The sequence below is a fragment of the Hypanus sabinus genome (assembly GCF_030144855.1).
Source record: "Hypanus sabinus isolate sHypSab1 chromosome X1 unlocalized genomic scaffold, sHypSab1.hap1 SUPER_X1_unloc_4, whole genome shotgun sequence".
NCBI classification, from domain to species: domain Eukaryota; kingdom Metazoa; phylum Chordata; class Chondrichthyes; order Myliobatiformes; family Dasyatidae; genus Hypanus; species Hypanus sabinus.
This window is the reverse complement of record NW_026778973.1, coordinates 1,148,576-1,172,126: the sequence shown is the minus strand read 5'-3', so window position 1 is coordinate 1,172,126 and position 23,551 is coordinate 1,148,576. Positions and strand designations below refer to the sequence as shown.

General features: G+C 48.0%; 1 protein-coding gene across 3 annotated transcripts in view; it reads right to left on the bottom strand.

Moving 5' to 3' along the window:
• Positions 1-5,851: 5,851 nt before the first annotated feature.
• The window catches only part of LOC132385645 (galectin-3-binding protein-like), a 41,829-nt gene continuing 24,129 nt past the window's right edge, over positions 5,852-23,551 (bottom strand). For all 3 annotated transcript variants that reach the window (XM_059957833.1, XM_059957834.1, XM_059957832.1), the window contains exons 5-6: positions 22,852-23,119; positions 5,852-7,075 (exon numbers count right to left, since the gene is read on the bottom strand). In XM_059957833.1, coding sequence (XP_059813816.1) covers positions 5,989-7,075; positions 22,852-23,119 — 1,355 coding nt within the window. In that variant the 3' untranslated portion in view covers positions 5,852-5,988. The remainder of the gene's footprint in view (positions 7,076-22,851; positions 23,120-23,551) is intronic.

Genomic DNA, 23,551 nt, shown 5'->3' with positions numbered 1-23,551 from the left:
TATCCAAAATGAGATAATGAATATGGAGGGGTTGGCCACAGAGGTGCTCTCTTCTATCTGAGCTCTTCCCTTCCTTTCTCTGATCTAGCCCACTTATCTAACTCCAGCAGCTTCGAGGTGACTAACTCCCTGTAGTTCCTATCTCCTGCTCACTTTCCCTAATAAGCCATAGGTTATCAAGCCACAGTGCCAGATCCCTAACACAGTTTCTCAGGAGCTGCATCTCGGTGCACCAGGCGCAGATGTGTTCATCTGGGAGACAGGAAAAATCCCAGGATTCCTATATCTGACACGCAGAGCAAAGTACTAACCCTACAGACATGCTCTCTATTCCTCCTATGTCTTATAGACTTGAACAACTTAAACATCCCATCTCCTGTACTCAGTACATTCTATGAAGGCCAATATACCAAAAGTTTTCTTTACTATCCTGTCTGTGATGCTACTGTCAATGAATTCTGGGCCTATAATCCCAGTTCGCTTTGTTTTACCACACTCCACAGTACCCTGTATTCACCGTGTCAGACCTACTTTGCACTTGTCTGCATTAAATTCCATCTGCCATTTTTAAACCTATTTTTCTAGCTGCTCCGTATCCCACTGCAATCCATGCAAGCAAGTCTTCCTGACTGTCCCCTACATCTGCAAATCTGCTGATCCAATGAACCTCGTTATAGCAACAAAGGACCCAGCACCGGTACGAGTCACTCCACTAGTCACAGCCCTCCATGCAGAGAAGTGACCATCTACTAACACTCTCTGGCTTCTCCCACAAAGCCAGTGTCAAATCCAATTGAGTACGTCACCTTGAATGCCAAGCCAGCCACTGAACCTAGATCACCATTCTAAATGAACGGCTTTGAGCACCATAGGTCTCGCCTTCAGTAGACCAGGAAGCTCCTGTTTCACCCACGGCCTTTGCTTTGGGTATGTCTGGTGTGTTCTCAAAGGCACGCACTCATCCACACAGGTCTTGATTGTCAGTGATGACTGTGGCATATTCATTCATATCAATATTGTCCAGTCCCCAGACTCAAAGCAGTTCTGCAAGCACCCTTCCATCTACCTTGACCACACCTGCTCCTCCTGGCCTTCTGTTACCCTGCTGTGTTCCGTCAGGCACCTGGGAATGATTCCCAAGAGCAAATGCCATTCCCATACATCATTGATCCCAGATTCACCCTCCTCCCACCCTCCAGAGCTCCACTCTTCTGTTCCCCTACTCTCCCTCCCACACTGTCATACTGCTAGTGCTACCCATTCCCCACCCCCAATCTCTGCTCCCCCCACCTCATCATTATCCTCTCCACATTCTGGGCCAGCACCCCGAACCTGTTGCCAGGGTGAAGTCCACAGGCTCCACCCACAAGTGGACAAGGACACATAGCATCAGGCAAGGTCATTTATTGAAGGAGTAGACAGCAGCGACAAAGAGACGGGAGGGACCGGCGGCGGCCGAAGGGAAGGGGGGGGACAGGCGGCGGCTGAAGGGAAGGGGGGGACCGGCGGCGGCCGAAGGGAAGGGGGGGACCGGCGGCGGCCGAAGGGAAGCGGGGGACCGGCGGTGGCCGAAGGGATGGGAGGGACCGGCGGTGGCCGAAGGGACGGGAGGGACCGGCGGTGGCCGAAGGGACGGGAGGGACTGGCGGCTGAAGGGAAGTGGGGGACTGGTGGCGGCTGAAGAGACAGCAGGGACCAGAGCAGCTGATCATTCTGTAAGGTTCCTATACACACAGAACAGGGTGTGACAGTGACTTCTGAATTGGGGCAGTGAGAGAACCCACAGCCAGGCAGAGGGTGGGGTGAGTATACCAGAGCAAGGGTTGGGCTTCAATGCGGCTTGGATGGCACTTATGGACCACTAGTGCCCCTAGGGTGGAGCGGACAGCAGAAGCAATGTGTGACCCTGGAGTTGGGATGGAAGAAGGTGATCTTAGGGGGAGAGGGAAGGGGAATGGTCAAGAGAGACATTGCATGATCCTGGGGTAGGAGGAGGATCTGGGGAGATGCAATGGCAATGGAGGTGATGAGACAGGACAGTTAGTAGAGACATATGGGAGGGGAAGTGATGGGGAAGACAATTCACAATCCACAATGTGTAGCCCGGGAGATGTGGCAAAGAGTTAGTTGCTCTGTGGGTCTCTGCTGATCACAGGACACAGATTTTGTGCACCCTCAGGGAGGATATCTGAACGTTTGGTGTACTGAGTTCCATTCTAGTCACTGCTTTCAGGAGGAGTGAGCTACAAAGATTTATCAGCGGGGGCCTAAGAGTGTGGGGTGCTATTGTACCCACCAACTTCAGTGAGAAGTGATTGAGGCTGTAGATGCTGGAGATCTCCTGGGATTCTTTGAGGAAATAACTGGCAGGATAGACAAAGAGTTAATGGATGTTGTGTATTTGGATTTTAAGAAGGCATTTGATAAGGTGCCACACCAAGAGCCCACGACATCACAGGAAAGATTCTAGTATGGACAAAGGCGTGGCTGAATGTCCAGTGGCAATGAGTGGGAATAAAGGGAGCCTTTTCTGACCGGCAGCCAGTGACTAGTGGTGTTCCACCAATTCTTTTCATGTTATTTGGATGACAGAATTGATGTCTTTGTGGCCAAATTAGTAGATGATTTGAAGATAGGTGGAGGGGCGGGTAGTGTTGAGGAGACATGGAAGCCACAGGGGGACCTAGACAGATTAGGAGAATGGGCAAAGAAGTCGCAGATGGAATAGTGTCGGGAAGTGTGTGGTCATGTATTTTGGTAGAAGAAATAAATGGGAAGACTATTTTCAAAATGGGTTGAAAATTCAAAACTCTTGAGGTGCAAAGGGACTTGGGAGTCCTTCTGCAGAACACCCTGAAGGTCAACTGGCAGGTTGAGTCAGTGGCGAGGAAGGCAAATGCAATGTTAGCATAATACTGAGGCTTTATACGGCATTGACCTCAATGAAGAAAATTTAAAGGGGACCTGAGAGGTCGAGTTTTGCAGAGTGGTTTGTATCAGGAACTCACTGCCAGGGCTGTGGGTGAGGAGGGCAATGGCTGTCACCTAGATTAAGAGGCATTTAGACAGCCTTGATATTTAATTAGGATCGGCGTTAATATGGGCGAAGGGGATCATTGCAGATGGGCGTGTAAGTGGTGGGCAGGAGGATCTATGTCTTTCATGTCACACTTCAGTGACTGACAAATTATGCAGGTCCATGGTCGACTGTGCACACTGGGGCCCAGACTGTCCTCTGAGACAGAAATGGATGAAAAGTGAGGGGTGAGGAGAGAGACTGAGAGACTGGTGTGGAGTACTAAGGAAAGGATAAACTAGGGGTGGGGAGAGAGTCGGAGGGGAGACAGGAAGAGGGTCTGCGGTAGGAAGAGAGGCAGTAGGGCAAGTCTGGGGATGAGGCAAGAGATGGATGGACTGGGGGTGGGGAGAGAGAGGGCAAAGGACTGGGGATGGACACAGAGCCGGAGGGACTGGGGGTGGGGAGAGAGAGGGCAAGGGACTGGGGATGGACACAGAGACAGAAGGACTGGGGGTGGGGAGAGAGAGGGCAAGGGACTGGGGATGGACACAGAGACAGAAGGACTGGGGGTGGGGAGAGAGAGGGCAAGGGACTGGGGATGGACACAGAGCCGGAGGGACTGGGGGTGGGGAGAGAGAGGGCAAGGGACTGGGGATGGACACAGAGCTGGAGGGACTGGGGGTGGGGAGAGAGAGGGCAAGGGACTGGGGATGGACACAGAGACAGAAGGACTGGGGGTGGGGAGAGAGAGGGCAAAGGACTGGGGATGGACACAGAGCTGGAGGGGCTGGGGGTGGGGAGAGAGAGGGCAAGGGACTGGGGATGGACACAGAGACAGAAGGACTGGGGGTGGGGAGAGAGAGGGCAAAGGACTGGGGATGGACACAGAGCCGGAGGGACTGGGGGTGGGGAGAGAGAGGGCAAGGGACTGGGGATGGACACAGAGACAGAAGGACTGGGGGTGGGGAGAGAGAGGGCAAGGGACTGGGGATGGACACAGAGCTGGAGGGACTGGGGGTGGGGAGAGAGAGGGCAAGGGACTGGGGATGGACAGAGCCGGAGGGTCTGGTGGTGGGGAGAGAGAGGGCAAGGGACTGGGGATGGACACAGAGCCGGAGGGACTGGGGGTGGGGAGAGAGAGGGCAAGGGACTGGGGATGGACACAGAGCCGGAGGGACTGGGGGTGGGGAGAGAGAGGGCAAGGGACTGGGGATGGACACAGAGCCGGAGGGACTGGGGGTGGGGAGAGAGAGGGCAAGGGACTGGGGATGGACACAGAGCCGGAGGGACTGGGGGTGGGGAGAGAGAGGGCAAGGGACTGGGGATGGACACAGAGCCGGAGGGACTGGGGGTGGGGAGAGAGAGGGCAAGGGACTGGGGATGGACACAGAGCTGGAGGGACTGGGGGTGGGGAGAGAGAGGGCAAGGGACTGGGAATGGACACAGAGACAGAAGGACTGGGGGTGGGGAGAGAGAGGGCAAGGGACTGGGGATGGACACAGAGCTGGAGGGACTGGGGGTGGGGAGAGAGAGGGCAAGGGACTGGGGATGGACACAGAGACAGAAGGACTGGGGGTGGGGAGAGAGAGGGCAAGGGACTGGGGATGGACACAGAGCCGGAGGGACTGGGGGTGGGGAGAGAGAGGGCAAGGGACTGGGGATGGACACAGAGACAGAAGGACTGGGGGTGGGGAGAGAGAGGGCAAGGGACTGGGGATGGACACAGAGCTGGAGGGACTGGGGGTGGGGAGAGAGAGGGCAAGGGACTGGGGATGGACACAGAGCCGGAGGGACTGGGGGTGGGGAGAGAGAGGGCAAGGGACTGGGGATGGACACAGAGCCGGAGGGACTGGGGGTGGGGAGAGAGAGGGCAAGGGACTGGGGATGGACACAGAGCCGGAGGGACTGGGGGTGGGGAGAGAGAGGGCAAGGGACTGTGGATGGACACAGAGACAGAAGGACTGGGGGTGGGGAGAGAGAGGGCAAGGGACTGGGGATGGACACAGAGCCGGAGGGACTGGGGGTGGGGAGAGAGAGGGCAAGGGACTGGGGATGGACACAGAGCCGGAGGGACTGGGGGTGGGGAGAGAGAGGGCAAGGGACTGGGGATGGACACAGAGCCGGAGGGACTGGGGGTTGGGAGAGAGAGGGCAAGGGACTGGGGATGGACACAGAGCCGGAGGGACTGGGGGTGGGGAGAGAGAGGGCAAGGGACTGGGGATGGACACAGAGCCGGAGGGACTGGGGGTGGGGAGAGAGAGGGCAAGGGACTGGGGATGGACACAGAGCCGGAGGGACTGGGGGTGGGGAGAGAGAGGGCAAGGGACTGGGGATGGACACAGAGCCGGAGGGACTGGGGGTGGGGAGAGAGAGGGCAAGGGACTGGGAATGGACACAGAGCCGGAGGGACTGGGGGTGGGGAGAGAGAGGGCAAGGGACTGGGAATGGACACAGAGCCGGAGGGACTGGGGGTGGGGAGAGAGAGGGCAAGGGACTGGGAATGGACAGAGCCGGAGGGTCTGGGGGTGGGGAGAGAGAGGGCAAGGGACTGGGGATGGACACAGAGCCGGAGGGACTGGGGGTGGGGAGAGAGAGGGCAAGGGACTGGGGATGGACACAGAGCCGGAGGGACTGGGGGTGGGGAGAGAGAGGGCAAGGGACTGGGAATGGACACAGAGCCGGAGGGACTGGGGGTGGGGAGAGAGAGGGCAAGGGACTGGGAATGGACAGAGCCGGAGGGTCTGGGGGTGGGGAGAGAGAAGGCAAGGGACTGGGGATGGACACAGAGCCGGAGGGACTGGGGGTGGGGAGAGAGAGGGCAAGGGACTGGGGATGGACACAGAGCCGGAGGGACTGGGGGTGGGGAGAGAGAGGGCAAGGGACTGGGAATGGACACAGAGACAGAAGGACTGGGGAAACATGTGGGTTTACATTGTTGCTACTGAGCAGTTGGTCAAATTCTGAATGGGTCAAACATAAAAGGGCCGGACGACAAACTGGAGGGTGGAAATGCCATCATCACAGGCAAAGAGAGAAAAGTCAGTGTTGTTGTGGGAGGGCAACACAGCTGTTGAGTTCTTCATCTCCTGCACATAGGAGACGGTGCTATTGTTGCAGAGCAGTAGCAGAGAGTTGCGGTAGGTGACGGTTTCCGGGGTGTTGTACGTGGTCAGCACTGCCACGGGGTAGGTATCGTACGGACATGACACGTAGCTGTTGCGGCAATGCTGTGCTGTGCTGTGGTAGTAGGCGGTCCATTGGAGCGTGCTGGAGCTGAACAGCTGGCTCATGTGTTGCTTGGTCCGAAAGGAGACGCGTGGGGAGGAGTAGTAGTAGGAGTTGTAGCGGCCATAATACCTCTGTTGCCTGTTGTAGTATGAGGGCGTGGGTCCGTACAGACCAGTGCGCTGGTAGGCAGAGTCCCTGAGGCCGGGGATGGCCAGGGTCCTGCTCCATTGTTTGGAGGTGTAGATGCGTGGCTGGAAGTCAGGGGTGTTCAAATCCTTGAAGTATTTCAGCACCTGTGCACGGACCGAATGGAACTCAAAAGCTTCCAGCACCCCCTGTGTGAACACGCTCTCAAACTGCTGGTACAGGCTGGAGTTGAAAGGCAAGGAGATGAGCTCCTCGGGAGACATCATTGGGAAGCGGATCCCCTTCATCAACAGGCCAACGGCATCAGTCTGCCCACTGCGGGAGATCCAGGACTCCACTGCCTGGAACAGCGTGAATTCACTCTCAATGACCAGATCTGAACGCTGGAGCAGGGCAGCCAAGTCTGTGACTGACAGCTCATCCCATGCCACTGTCTGGCTGAAGGTCTCACAGTTCCAGGAGAAGTACTGCAGGCAGATCTCCTGCAGCACAGGGTCCTTCACTCTTCCTGCATACTTGTAAAGCTCCAGCTGCTGCTGAAATGAACTGTCCTGGGGCATGAGTTTGTAGAAGAGCTGATCACAGTAATCACGTACTGCAGTGATCCTGTAGTCCGATGCTATGTTGTGGATGCACTTCACTGAAGACAGAGTGACAGAGATGGTCTTTGTGTAAAAATACCTGCGGGTAAAGAGTGACAGAAAGGGGACGTGAGTGGATTTCATTCTCCAACCCCGCACCTGGCGTGGAAACTGGCCATTCAACTCAACTTATCCATGTTGGGCAATGAGCACCCTTCCATATTCATATCATAGCCCAATATCAAAATGTCCATGTGTTTGAAATGCTCACAAGACACTTCTCAAACACTATCAGTAACTGTGCTCCAGACATTAACTGCTTTCTGGCTGAAAAATACCCTGGCACATCCCTTCCAAATCTTCTCTCTACTCTAAACCTACTTCCCACTAAGTACTGGAGTCAGTCAGGCATTTCCGCAATCCATCATGCCGAACAAGGTGTCCATCAGGGGTAGTCTGATTTGCCCACATTCTGGCCATAGATTCTAAACCTTTTCCATCATTCACTTGTTCAAATCTTCATCTACAAACATTGCTTCTGCCACTTAATGACACTTGAACAGTGTAGATGATTAGAGAAGCCAGTCTGAATTTGCTAAAATCATCTGAGCTAGTACATCTCCTGTTCATTATTTGGGTAAATAGTTTGGATGAGAAAGTACAAGGCAGAGTTAGTAAATTTACAAACACCCCAGGTGACATCATAGACAAAATATTATCAAAAATTACAGGAGGGAGTCTTGATCATCCAATTAATTGGGCCGAGGATTAAGGACTGGCAAAAGAAGTTTAATTCATAGAAACACAGAAAATCTACAGCACAATACACGTCCTTCGACCCACAATTCCGTTCCGAACATGTACTTATTTTAGAAATTACCTAGGGTTACCCATAGCTCTCTATTTTATAAGCTCCATGTACCTATCCAGGAATCTGTTAAAAGACCCTATCATATCCGCATTCACCACCGCTGCCAGCAGCTCATTCCATGCACTCACCACTCTCTGCGTAAAAAAGAACTTGACTCTGATATCTCCTCTGTACCTACTTCCAAGCACATGAAAACTGCCCTGTCATGTTAGCCATTTCAGCCATGGGAAAAGCCTCTGACTATCCACACGATCAATGCCTCTCATCATCTTGTACACCTCAATCAGGTCACCTCTCATCCTCCGTCGCTCCAGGGAGAAAAGGCCGAGTTCACTCAACCTATTCTCATCAGACATATTCCCCAATCCAGGCAACATTCTTGTAAGTCTTCTCTGCAGGATGGCTTCCACATTCTTCCTGTAGTGAGATGACCAGAACTGAGCACAGTACTCCAAGTGGGGTCTGACCAGGATCCTATATCGCTGCAACATTACCTCTCAGCCCCTAAATTCAATTCAACAATTGATGAAGGCCAATACACCGTACGCCTTCATAACCACACAGTCAACCTGCGCAGCTGCTTTAAGTGTCCATTAGACTCAGACCCCAAGATCCCTCTGATCCTCCACACTGCCAAGAGTCTTATCATTAATGCTATATTCTGCCATCATATTTGACCTACCAAAATGAAGCACTTCACACTTACCTGCGTTGAACTACATCTGCCACTTCTCAGCCTAGTTTTGCACCTATCAATGTCCCGCTGTAACCTCTGACAGCCCTCAACACTTTCCACAACACCTCCAACCTTTGTGTCATCAGCAAATTTACTAACCCATCCCTCCACTTCCTCATCCAGGTCACTTATAAAAATCACAAAGGGAAGGGCTCCCAGAACACATCCCTGAGGCACACTACTGGTCACCAAACCAACCTCCATGCAGAATATGACCCGTCTACAACCACTCTTTGCCTTCTGTGGGCAAGCCAGTTCTGGATCCACAAAGCAAGGTCCCTTTGGATCCCCTGACTCCTTACTTTCTCAATAAGCCTTGCATGGGTAGCTTATCAAATGCCTTGCTGAAATCCATATACACTACATCTCCTACTCTTCCTTCATCAATGTGTTTAGTCACATCCTCAAATAATTCAGTCAGCTTCATAAGGCATGACCTGCCTTTGACAAAGCCATGCTGACTATTCCTAGTCATATTATGCCTCTCCAAATATCCATCAATTCTGTCTCTCAGGATCTTCTCCATCAATTTACCAACCATTGAAGTAAAACTCACTGTTCTATAATTTCCTGGGCTATCTCTACTCCCTTTCTTGAATAAGGGAACAACATCTGCGACCCGCCAATCCTCCAGAACCTCTCCCGTCCCCACTGATGATGCAAAGATCATTGCCAGAGGCTCAGCAATCTCCTCCCTCGCTTCCCACAGTAGCCTGGGGTACATCCCGCCCAGTCCCGGTGACTTATCCAATTTGATGCTTTCCAAAAGCTCCAGCATATCCTCTATCTTAATGTCTACATCTTCAAGCTTTTCAGTCTGCTGTAAGTCATCCCTATAATTGCCAAAATCCTTTTCTGTAGTGAATCTCCTCCAGTTCCATACACACTTTTCCACTGTCACACTTGATTGGTCCTATTCTCTCACGCCTTATCCTCTTGCTCTTCACATACTTCTGGAATGCCTTGGGGTTTTCCTTAATCCTGCTCACCAAGGCCTTCTCATGGCCCCTTCTGGCTCTCCTAATTTCATTCCTAAACTCCTTCCTGCTAGCCTTATAATTTTCTAGATCTCTATCATTATCTAGTTTTCTGAACCTTTCATAAGCTTTTCTTTTTTTCTTGACAAGATTTTCAACAGCTTTTGTGCACCACAGTTCCAGTACCCTACCATTCTTTCCCGGTATCACTGGAATGAACCTATGCATAATATCACGCAATTATCCCCTGCACATTTGCCAAATTTTTGCTGTACATTTCCCTGAGAACATCTGTTTCCAATTTATACTTCCAAGTTTCTGCCTGATAGCTTCACATTTCCCCTTATTCCAACTAAACACTTTCCTAACTTGTCTGTTCCTATTCCTCCCCAATGCTATGGTAAAGGAGATAGAATTGTGATCACAGTCTCCAAAATGCTCTCTTGCTGAGACTTGATACCTGACCAGGTTCATTTCCCAATACCAGATCCAGTACAGCCTCTCCTCTTGTAGGCTTATATGCATATTGTGTCAAGAAACCTTCTTGAACACACCTAACAAATTCCACACCATCTATACCCCTTGCTCTAGGAAAATGCCAATCAATTTTTGGAAAATTAAAATCTCCCACCACAACAACCCTGTTATTATTACTCCTTTCCAGAATCTGTCTCCCTATCTGCTCCTCGATGTCCCTGTTACTATTGGGAGGTCAATAAAAAACATCCAGTAGAGTTATTGACCCCTTCCTATTTCTAACTTCCACCCACAGAGACTCCATAGACAATCTCTCCATGACTTCCTCCTTTTCTGCAGCCGTGACACTATCTCTGATCAGCAGTGCCATGCCCCCACCTCTCTTGCCCCCCTCCCTTTCCTTTCTGAAACGTCTAAAGCCTGGCACTCAAAGTAGCCGTTCCTGCCCCTGAGCCATCCAAGTCTCTGTAATGGCCACATCATAGCTCCAAGTACTGATCCACGCTCTAAGTTCATCTGCTTTGCTCATGATGCTTCTTGCATTAAAGTAGACACATCTCAAACCATCAGTCTGAGCATATCCCTTCTCTATCACCTGCCTATCCTCCCTCTCACACTGCCAACAAACTTTCTGTATTTGTGAGCCAACCACTCCTTCCTCCATCTCTTCAGTTCAGTTCCCACCCCCAGCAATTCTAGTTTAGACTCTCCGCAATAGCCTAAACAAATCTCTCTGCCAGGATATTGGAACCCCTGGGATTCAAGTGCAACTCGTCCTTTTTGTACAGGTCACAACTGCCCTAAAAGAGGTCCCAATGATCCAGAAACTTGAATCCCTGCCCCCTGCCCCAATCACTCAGCCATGCATTTATCCTCCACCTCATTCTATTCCTATTCTCAGTCACGTGGCGCAGGCAGTAATCCTGAGATTACTACCTTTGTAGTCCTTCTTCTCAACTGCCTTCCTAACTCCTTGTTGTCTTCTTTCAGGACCTCTTCTCTTTTCCTACCTATGTCATTGGTACGAATATGTACCACGACCTCTGGCTGTTCTCCTTCCCACTTCAGGATATCATGGACACAGTCAGAAGCATCCCGGACCCTGGCACCTGGGAGGCAAACTACCATCCGAGTTTCTTTCAGCATCCACAGAATTGCCTGTCTGACCCCCTGACTATAGAGTCCCCTATCACTGCTGCCATCCTCCTCCTTTCCCTACCCTTCTGAGCCACAGGGCCAGACTCTGTGCCAGAGGCACGGCCACTGTTGCTTCCCCCTCCCCCAGCAGCACTCAAACAGGAGTACTTATTGTTGAGGGGGACAGCCACAGGGGTACTCTCTACTACCTGACTCCTACTCTTCCCTCTTCTGACTGTTACCAACTTATCTGTCTCCCGAGGTCTACCTACTACCTACTGTGACTACCTGCCTTTAGCTGCTCTCTATCACCGCTTTACTCTCCCCGACCAGATGAACGTCATTGAGCCGTCTCCAGTTCCCTAATGCAGTCCCTAAGGAGCTGCAGTGCTACGCATCTGATGCAGATGTGGCAGTCCAGGAGGCTGGGAGTCTCCCAGACCTCCCACATCTGACACGCAGTACAGAATACCGGCCTCACACACATACTTTCTATTCCTCACCTTGCCTCAACCCACTAGCACCGAAGCCCTCCTACTCTGTCTACCTCGACTCACCCGCTCGCTCTACAAAGCTGTCTTCTCTTAAACCCTTCCTGCCAGTCTAACTCGCTGACATCCACACGCTTACACAGACATGCCTTGGTAAGTGCCAGATGTTACATTTTGGGAAGACAAGTGAGGGTAGGACTGCCTCAGTGAAGCAACAAATATGAAAGACCCCAGCCACCCCAGACATTCTCCCTTTTTCGGGCTTCCACTGGGCAGAAGGTTCAAAAGCCTGAAAGCACATACCACCAGGTTCAAGAACAGCTTCTATCTTGCTGTTATAAGACTATTGAATGATTCCCTAGTGCGATAAGATGGACTCCACCTCATAATAAAGGTCTCGCCCTTTATTGTTGACCTGCGCTGCATTCTCTCAGTATCTCACTTTATTCTGCATTCTGTTCTTGTTTTACCTTGTTCTGCATCAACATGCTGCTATAATAAAGTGATCTGTATGGATTGCATGCAAAATATAAACTTTGCTAAGATATATTAGTATGTGACAATATTGCACCAATTTACTGAGAGTGGCAGTACCATGGGACTGTTGTAGAAGAGAGAGCCTTGGAGTACAAGGACATGCTGCCCTGGAAGTGGCATCCCAGGTCAGACAGAGTGCTGAGAAAAGCTTCAGCAGTGAGGGACTGAGTGTAGAAGTCAAAGTTGTGCAAATCATTGCTGGCATTGGGAGTATTGTCTTCAGTTTGGGTCACTCTGCTAAAGGAGGGACAACATTCAGCTGGAAAGAATTCAGAGGAGATTTACAAGGAGGTTGCCAGGATTCAAGGGACTGGAGTTATTGGGAAGGCTAAGAGTAGAAAGATCCTACAAAGATGGCACTGGTGAGACACTGCAATGTTTTTTGGGCAACAAACAGAACTACTAACTATTCTATTAATTACACAGTGGACTATGATCACTGAAATCCACAGCCTATAACTTCCCTTTGGCTGTTGTGCCTTTCAACCATCTGTACGATCTGGCAGTTTTGAAGGATTTGGCGAACTGGACTCTCGAGAATGCAATTACAACCTTGGTGTCCGTTGCTGGAATCGGAGTCTGGGCTGACTGAGATGACAGGGCCCGGCCCGAGAGCACAAAACAAACTGCTGTTGAGTTGATTTAAGTACTGAGCCAGATTAAAAGGAGGCAGAACAAATTCCTACTCCATGAGGTTTTACTCGCCGTAGCGCTGAGCCGACTCTGCGGTTGTGACCCACAGTCATCGGGTTACTGGACCAGCTGCAGTGCCGAGCCAACTCCATGGCTGTGCAGTCAGCTTTGGGGACTCTGTGGTTGGTGCTCTCTGTGTTACTTAGTTTATAAGTTGCACAATTTGTTCTTTTTCCACACGTTGGATGCCTGAAGGATATTGTGTGGAATATTTTAAATGGTTCTAATATGTTTCTTTGTTTTGTGACTGCCTGTAAGAAGAGGAATCTCAGGGTGTATATGGTCAACATACTTTACTAATAAATGCACTTTGTACCTTATTCCTTGGTGTGCAGAAGACTGAGGGGTGACCTTATTATGATCATGAGGATGATGCGCAGTCTTTTCGCATGTTGGGTATCAAACACTGAACAGTACAGGCTTCAGGGGAGCGGGGAGAGATCGGATAAGGACCCAACGAACAACTACTTCATATAACCATATAACAATTACAGCACGGAAACAGGCCATCTTGGCCCTTCTAGTCCGTGCCGAACGCTTACTCTCACCTAGTCCCACCTACCTGCACTCAGCCCATAACCCTCCATTCCTTTCCTGTCCATATGAAATATGCAAAAATAACAGGATTGCTATCATGGGTAACTTTAACTTCCCTAATATTGATTGGCACTTGATTAGTGCCAAGGGTTTAGATCGGGCAGAGTTTGTTAAGTGTGTCCAGGATGGATTCTTGTCACAGTATGTTGACAGGCCCACTGGGGGAATGCCATACTAGATCTAGTATTAGATAACAAACCGAGTCAGGTCACAGATCTGTCAGTGGGTGAGCATCTGGGGGACAGTGATCACTGCTCCCTGACCTTTAGCATTATCATGGAAAAAGGTAGAATCAGAGAGGACAGAAAAATGTTTAATTGGGGAAGGGCAAATTATGAGGCTATAAGGCTAGAACTTGCAGGTATGAATTGGGATGATGCTTTTGCAGGCAAATGCACAAAGTTTGTACTATGGACATGTGGTTGATGTTTAAGGATCTCTTGCAGCCAATATCACCTACATTAGAAGATTGGCATGAAATTATTTTGGAAATATTTAAAATGGAAAGATGACCTGTTCTTTGAGAATTCAAAAAGAAAGATTTAATCAAATTTGGAATAAATGGATTGAATTCATAACCCCAAAGCGAGCAGACTTTGGACGTCTCTCCTAATGATTTATACTGCTTTTCTCATTAACACAGTAATATTACTAATGTAAGCACCCTGGATTCGATTGTTTACTGTTTTGTTTTGGAAAATAGGGAATTAACACAAGGGAAAGATTTGGGAAAGGGGAAAAATATTTAAAAAATTAAGTAAATAAGTACATAGGGATTGGATAATTATGTTTGGGGGTGGAGCAAACATGAACGAGTTAGGATATAAAATCCTACAATGGTAGTTACATAGGGTTACATATAATATTTTGGACCAGAAGTAATGGTTCAGAAAAGATACATGGAAATTATTATTAATCCACTATTATTACTATTCTTCTTAACAATTATTGTCATTACTTAGTCAAATACAGTGGAATTACAAACTGCACATAATTATCTATTTAAGTGCCTTATTACTTTTCATATTATCTCAATGTGTACATATGAATGTATTAAAAATTATACATTAAAATTAAATTAATTTTTTTTTAAAAAAACAATCTCTTGTAGGATGTTAGGGATAAATTTGTCTTGGTGAGGAAGATAAAGAATGGTAGGGTGAAGGAACCATGGGTGACAAGTGAGGTGGAAAATCTAATCAGATGGAAGAAGGCAGCGTACATGAGGTTTAGGAAGCAAGGATCAGATGGGTCCATTGAGGAATATAGGGTAGCAAGAAAGGAGCTTAAGAAGGGGCCGAGAAGAGCAAGAAGGGGGCATGAGAAGGCCTTGGCAAGTAGGGTAAAGTAAAACCCCAAGGCATTCTTCAATTATGTGAAGAACAAAAGGATGACAGGAGTGAAGGTAGGACCAATTAGAGATAAAAGTGGGAAGATGTGCCTGGAGGCTGTGGAAGTGAGCGAGGTCCTCAATGAATACTTTCCTTCGATATTCACCACTGAGAGGGAGCTTGATGATGGTGAGGACAATATGAGTGAGGTTGATGTTCTGGAGTATGTTGATATTAAGGGAGAGGAGGTGTTAGAGTTGTTAAAATACATTAGGACAGTTAAGTCCCTGGGGCCTGACGGAATATTCCCCAGGCTGTTCCATGAGGCAAGGAAAGAGATTGCTGAGTCTCTGGCTAGGATCTTTATGTCCTCGTTGTCCACGGGAATGGTACCGGAGGATTGGAGGGAAGCGAATGTTGTCCCCTTGTTCAAAAAAGGTAGTAGGGATAGTCCAAGTAATTACAGACCAGTGAGCCTTACATCTGTGGTGGGAAAGCTGTTGGAAAAGATTCTTAGAGATAGGATCTATGGGCATTTAGAGAATCATGGTCTGATCAGGGACAGTCAGCATGGCTTTGTGAAGGGCAGATCATGCCTAACAAGCGCAATAGAGATCTTTGAGGAGCTGACCAGGCATATAGATGAGGGTAGTGCAGTGGATGTGATCTACATGGATTTTAGTAAGGCATTTGACAAGGTTCCACACGGTAGGCTTATTCAGAAAGTCAGAAGGCATGGGATCCAGGGAAGTTTGGCGAGGTGGATTCAGAATTAGCTTGCCTGCAGAAGGCAGAGGGTTGTGGTGGAGGGAGTACATTCAGATTGGAGGGTTGGGACTAGTGGTGTCCCACAAGGATCTGTTCTGGGACCTCTACTTTTCGTGATTTTTATTAACGGCCTGCATGTGGGGGTAGAAGGGTGGGTTGGTAAGTTTGCAGATGACACAAAGGTTGGTGGTGTTGTAGATAATGTAAAGGATTGTCGAAGGTTGAAGATGGACATTGATAGGATGCAGAAGTGGGCTGAGAAGTGGCAGATGGAGTTCAACCCGGAGAAGTGTGAGGTGGTACACTTTGGAAGGACAAACTCCAAGGCAGAGTACAAAGTAAATGGCAGGATACTTGGCAGTGTGGAAGAGCACAGGGATCTGGGGGTATATGTCCACAGATCCCTGAAAGTTGCCTCACAGGTAGATAGGGTAGTTAAAAAAGCTTATGAGGTGTTAGCTTTTATAAGTCAAGGGATAGAGTTTAAGAGATGCGATGTAATGATGCAGCTCTATAAAACTCTGGTTAGGCCACACTTAGAGTACTGTGTCCAGTTCTGGTTGCCTCAGTATGGGAAGGATGTGGAAGCATTGGAAAGGGTACAGAGGAGATTTACCAGGATGCTGTCTGGTTTAGAGAGCATGGATTATGATCAGAGATTAAGGGAGCTAGGGCTTTACTCTTTGGAGAGAAGGAGGATGAGAGGAGACATGATTGAGGTGTACGAGATATTAAGAAGAATAGACAGAGTGGACAGCCAGTGCCTCTTTCCCAGGGCACCACTGCTCAGTACAAGCGGACATGGCTTTAAGGTAAGGGGAGGGAAGTTCAAGGGGGATATTAGAGGAAGGTTTTTCACTCAGAGAGTGGTTGGTGTGTGGAATGCACGGCCTGAGTCAGTGGTGGAGGCAGATACACTAGTGAAGTTTAAGAGACTATTAGACAGGTATATGGAGGAATTTAAGGTGGGAGGTTATATGGGAGGCAGGTTTTGAGGGTCGGCACAACATTGTGGGCCGAAGGGCCTGTAATGTGCTGTACTATTCTATGTAGAAACATAGAAAATAGGTGCAGGAGTAGGCCATTCGGCTCTTCGAGCTTGCACCGCCATTCAATATGATCATGGGTGATCATCCAACTCAGAACCCTGTACCTGCTTTCTCTCCATACCCCCTGATCCCTTTAGCCACAAGGGCCATACCTAACTTGCTCTTAAATATAGCCAATGAACCGGCCTCAACTGTTTCCTGTGGCAGAGAATTCCACAGATTCACCACTCTCTGTGTGAAGAAGTTTTTCCTCATCTTGGTCCTAAAAGGCTTCCCCTTTATCCTTAAACTGTGACCCCTCGTTCTGGACTCCCCCAACATCGGAAACAATCTTCCTGCATCCAGCCTGTCCAATCCCTTTAGAATTTTATACATTTCAATAAGATCCCCCCTCAATCTTCTAAATTCTAGTGAGTATAAGCCTAGTCGATCCAGTCTTTCTTCATATTAAAGTCCTGCCATCCCAGGAATCAATCTGGTGAACCTTCTTTGTACTCCCTCTATGGCAAGAATGTCTTTCCTCAGATTAGGGGACCAAAACTGCACACAATACTCTAGGTGCGGTCTCACCAAGGCCTTGTACAACTGCAGTAGAACCTCCCTGCTCCTGTACTCAAATCCTTTTGCTATGAATGCCAACATACCATTTGCCTTTTTCACTGCCTGCTGTACCTGCATGCCCACCTTCAATGACTGGTGTACAATGACACCAAGGTCTCGTTGCACCTCCCCTTTTCCTAATCGGCCACCATTCAGATAATAATCTGTTTTCCTGTTCTTGCAACCAAAGTGGATAACCTCACATTTATCCACATTAAATTGCATCTGCCATGAATTTGCCCACTCACCTAACCTATCCCAGTCACCCTGCATCCTCTTAGCATCCTCCTCACAGCTAACACCGCCGCCCAGCTTTGTGTCATCCGCAAACTTGGAGATGTTGCATTTAATTCCCTCATCTAAATCAGCAGGCTCGAAGGGCCAAATGGTCTACTTCTGCACCTATTGTCTATTGTCTATTAATATATATTGTAAACATCTGGGGTCCCAGCACTGAGCCTTGTGGTACCCCACTAGTCACTGCCTGCCATTCTGAAAAGGTCCCGTTTACTCCCACTCTTTGCTTCCTGTTTGCCAACCAATTCTCTATCCATATCAATACCATATCCCTAATACTATGTGCTTTAAGTTTGCACACTAATCTCCTGTGTGGGACCTTGTCAAAAGCCTTTTGAAAATCTAAATATACCACATCCACTGGCTCTCCCCCATCCACTCTACTAGTTACATCTTCAAAAAAATTCTATAAGATTCGTCAGACACGATTTTCCTTTCACAAATCCATGCTGACTTTGTCCGATGATTTCACTTCCCAAATGTGCTGTTATTACATCTTTGATAACCGACTCTAGCATTTTCCCCACCACTGATGTCAGACTCACCGGTCCATAATTCCTAGTTTTTCTCTCCCTCCTTTTTTAAAAAGTGGGGTTACATTAGCCACCCTCAGGAACTAATCCAGAATCTAAGGAGATTTGAAAAGTTATCACTAATACATCCAGTATTTCTTGGGCTACTTCCTTAAGCACTCTGGGATGCAGACCATCTGGCCCTGGGGATTTATCTGCCTTTAATCTCTTCAATTTACCTAATGCCACTTCCCTACTAACATGCATTTGCTTCAGTTCCTCCACCTCACTAGACCCTTGGTTCCCTACTATTTCCGGAAGATTATTTATGTCCTCCTGAGTGAAGGCAGAACCAAAGTAGTTATTCAATTGCTCTGCCATGTCTTTGTTCCCTATGATTAATTCACCTGTTTCTGACTGTAAGGGACCTACATTTGTCTTGACCAATCTTTTTCTTTTCACGTATCTATAAAAGCTTTTATAGTCGGTTTTTATGTTCCCTGCCAGCTTTCTCTCATAATCTTTTTTCCCTTTCCTAATTAAGCCTTTTGACCTCCTCTGCTGGTCTCTGAATTTCTCCCAGTCCTCAGGTGTGCTGCTTTTTTTTGCTAATTTATATGTTTCTTCTTCGGACTTGATACTATCCCTAATTTCCCTTGTCAGCCATGAGTGCACTACCTTCCCTGGTTTATTCTTTTGCCAAACTGGGATGAACAATTGTTGTAGTTCATCCGTGCGATCTTTAAATGCTTGCCATTGCATATCCACTGTCAACCCTTTAAGTATCATTTGCCAGTCTATCTTAGCTAATTCACGTCTCATACCTTCAAAGTTACCCTTCTTTAAGTTCAGAACCTTTGTTTCTGAATTAACTATGTCACTCTCCATCTTAATGAAGAATTCCACCATATTATGGTCACTCTTACCCAAGGGGCCTCGCACAACAAGATTGCTAACTAACACTTCCTCATTGCTCAATACCCAATCTAGAATGGCCTGCTCTCTAGTTGGTTCCTCGACATGTTGGTTCAGAAAACCATCCTGTATACATTCCAAGAAATCCTCTTCCTCAGCACCCTTACCAATTTGGTTCACCCAATCTATATGTAGATTGAAGTCACCCATTATAACTACTGTTCCTTTATTGCACACATTTCTAATGTCCTGTTTAATGCCATCCCCAATCTCACTACTACTGTTAGGTGGCCTGTACACAACTCCCACCAGCGTTTTCTGCCCCTTAGTGTTATGCAGCTCTACCCATATCGATTCCACATCCTCCAGGCTAATGTCCTTCCTTTCTATTGCGATAATCTCCTCTCTAACCAGCAATGCTACCCCACCTCCTTTTCTTTCCTGTCTATCCCTCCTGAATATTGAATATCCCTGGATGTTGAGCTCCCATCCTTGGTCACCCTGGAGCCATGTATCTGTGATCCCAACTATATCATATTCATTAATAACTATCTGCACATTCAATTCATCCACCTTGTTATGAATGCTCCTCGCATTGACACACAAAGCCTTCAGGCTTGTTTTTACAACACTCTTAGCCCTTATACAATTATGTTGAAAAGTGGCTCTTTTTGCTTTTTGCCCTGGATTTGCCTGCCTGCCACTTTTACTTTTCACCTTACTACTTTTTGCTTCTACCCTCATTTTACACCCCTCTGTCTCTCTGCACTTGTTCCCATCCCCCTGCCACATTAGTTTAAATCCTCCTGAACAGCAGTAGCAAACGCTCCCCCTAGGACATTGGTTCCAGTCCAGCCCAGGTGCAGACCATCCTGTTTATACCGGTTCCACCTCCCACAGAACTGGTTCCAATGTCCCAGAAATTTGAATCCCTCCCCCTTGCACCATTTTTCAAGCCACGTATTCATCCGAAATATCCTCCTATTTCTACTCTGACTAGCACGTGGCACTGGTAGTAATCCAGAGATTATTACCTTTGTGGCCCTACTTTTTAGTTTATCTCCTAACTCCCTAAATTCACCTTGTAGGACCTCATCCCATTTTTTACTTATATTGTTGGTACCTATGTGTACCACGACCACTGGCTGTTCACCCTCCCATTCCAGAATGTCCTGCAGCCACCCAGAGACGTCCTTGACCCTTGCACCAGGGAGGCAACATACCATCCTGGAGTCTCATTTGTGGCCGCAGAAACGCCGATCTATTCCCCTTACAATCGAATCCCCTATCACTATAGCTCTCCCACTCCTTTTCCTTCCCTCCTGTGCCGCAGAGCCACCCATGGTGCAATGAACTCGGCTGCTGCTGCCTTCCCCTGATGAGACATCTCCCCCAACAGTATCCAAAACAGTATATCTGTTTAGGAGGGAGATGACCTCAGGGGACTCCTGCACTACCTGCCTACTGCTACGCTGTCTCGTGGCCACCCCTTCCCTTTCTGCCTGTGTAGCCTTTACCTGCGGTGTGGCCAACTCACTGAACGTGCTATTCACGACTTTCTCAGCATCGCGGATGCTCCAGTATGAATCCAATCGCAGCTCCAGACGCTCAATGCGGTCTGCCAGAAGCTGCACCTGGACAAATTTTCTGCACACATAGTTGTCAGGGACACTGGAAGTATCCCTGATTTCCCACATGCTGCAGGATGAACAAACCACGGGGCCGATCTCAGCTGCCATGACCTACCCAATACTTGCCTTAACATTTGAAACTTTCGCCTTTGAAAGGAACTTACCTGGCCTTACCTCACTTGGAGTGAAGCTCGTCCTCAGCCTTTGCTCGCCGAAACCTCTCAAGACAAAGCCTTCCTACTCTGTCCCCCTCTACTCCGTCACCCACTACAACATCACCCACTCTATCTACTGCTCTCTTTAAATACTCCTGCTGCCTCACGGTCTGACTTACATGATCTTGAGCAGTCGTGCCCTCGTTAAACTGCCAAAGAAAAGTATATGCTCTATATACCTATCCAATTTTTTTAAAATGACAAAATTGAACCTGCCTCTGCCACTTCTACTGGAAGCTCGTTCCACACAGCCACCATTCTCTGAGTAAAGAAGTTCCCCCCTGTGTTACCCCTAAATTTTTGCCCCCTAACTCTCAAATCATGTCCTCTTGTTTGAATCTCCCCTACTCTCAATGGAAAAAGCCTGTCCATGTCAACTCCATCTATCCCCCTCATAATTTTAAATACCTCTATCAAGTCCCCCCTCAACCTTCTATGCTCCAAAGAATAAAGACCTAACTTGTTCAACCTTTCTCTGTAACTTAGGTGCTGAAACCCAGGTAACATTCTAGTAAATCTTCTCTATACTCTCTCTAATTTGTTGACATCTTTCCCATAATTTGGTGACCAGAACTGTACAAAAGACTCCAAATTTGGCCTCACCAATGCCTTGTACAATTTTAACATTACATCACAATTCCTATACTCAATGCTCTGATTTATAAAGGCCAGTATACCAAAAGCTTTCTTCACCACCCTATCCACATGAGATTTCACCTTCAGGGAACTATGCATCATTATTCCTAGATAATTCTGTTCTACTGCATTCCTCAACACCCTACCATTTACCATGTATGTCCTATTTGGATTAGTCCTACCAAAATGTAGCACCTCACACTTACCAGCATTAAACTCCATCTGCCATCTTTCAGCCCACTCTTCTAACTGACCTAAATCTCTCTGCAAGCTTTGAAAACCTACTTCATTATCCACAACACCACCTATCTTAGTATCATCTGCATACTTACTAATCCAATTTACCACCCCATCATCCAGATCATTAATGTATATGACAGACAACATTGGACCCAGTACAGATCCCTGAGGCACACCACTAATCACCGGCCTCCAACCTGTCAAACTGTTATCCACCACTACTCTCTGGCATCTCCCATCCAGCCACTGTTGAATCCATTTTACTACTTCAATATTAATAACCAACAATTAAACCTTCCTAACTAACCTTCCGTGTGGAACCTTGTCAAAGGCCTTACTGAGGTCCATATAGACAACATCCACTGCTTTACCCTCATCAACTTCACCCAGAGAGTGGCCAGTACATGAATCAGCTTCCAGAGGAAGTGGTCAAGGGGGGTATATTAACATCATTTTGGAAATGTTTGTACAGGTACATGGATATGAAAGGTTTAGACTGAGATATGGGCCTATTGTAGTCAAATTCGACTGATTTTGTTGACATAATCCACTTTGCCCAAAACTGCTGCTTATCTGTGGTGTGTCTCAAAATATTGTGAATGGAAATCAATAGCATTTTGATGAAGTTGCAGATTACAGTACTCTGAGCGTGATCTACCCCATATTGTGTCCGTACACAATACTCTGAACACAGTCTACCCCACACTGTGTCTGTATACAATACTCTGAACACAGTCTACCCCATAGTGTGTCTGTACACAATACTCTGACTGCTCTCTATCCCTTATTGTTCCTTTACACAATATTTCAAGTGCAGTTTACCCCTTACTGTTGCTGTACGCAATACTCTGAACATCGTGTCCCTGTGTTATGTCTGTACACAATTCTCCAAGAGCAGTCTACCCCATGTTGTTTGTACAAATATTCCCTTCCCTGGGTACCCTCTCCCTGCCCTGTGTCTACCCAGTGTCCGGGGTGAGAACTAGTCCTTGCCATGTGTCTACCAAGTGACTGAGAGTGACAACTTGTTCCTTCCCCTGGGTACTCACTCCCTGCCTTGTCTCTACCCAGTGACCAGGGGGGTGACAACTTGTCCATCCCCTGGGTACTCTCTTCCTACCCTGTGTCTACCCAGTGACCGGGGGTGAGGGGCGAGCAGTAATTACCTGATGATGTCATCGACATACTGCACACAGTCCTGAGACACCAACAAATTGAAGCAGCTGCCTTGACTCTGGCTGAGCAGATTTCCATCTGTGTGCAGTGACAGGATTAGTCTGTGAACACAGAAGCGCGCCTCTTCACGGCCGTCCTCCAGGCTGCTCACTGTGATGTTCATGTCACAGTCCCTGTGACTCTCGTATAATTCTTCTAAAGATTTGTAGAACTCTGAAGTGAGGTCTAGTCTGTAGCCAAACAGCTGGTCCAGCCGCCCTGGAGAACAAAACATTCTTCTCATAATTCTGAAAACACACCTTCCCAGAAACAGGAACACCGCAGCTCAGAGTGGTAAAGTGGTGCAGTGGGGACAGCCAGTCTCACTGGCATGAAAGTTGGTGCAGTTGTGGATAGTCTGGAACATTGTTTTTTTTTTTTTTTTCCAGGATTGAAGCTTTTTCATGCTTTAATCACAAGCTATGTACATACAAATACACATCAGGAGGGGAGGAGGGAAGTCAAAAATTTCTCATTTTAAATTTCTTAGATGTCACTTGGGAAGACTAAATCAATATAAGCACCTTGCATTTATTTTTAATTAGTTTGCTTATATCAAAGATCAGTTTGAAACCTTCTAATGAGCCAGGGTTGAGTAGGGGTGGGCAATAGATTATGAATGGACAAAACACACCACAAACAGTTTGGTGA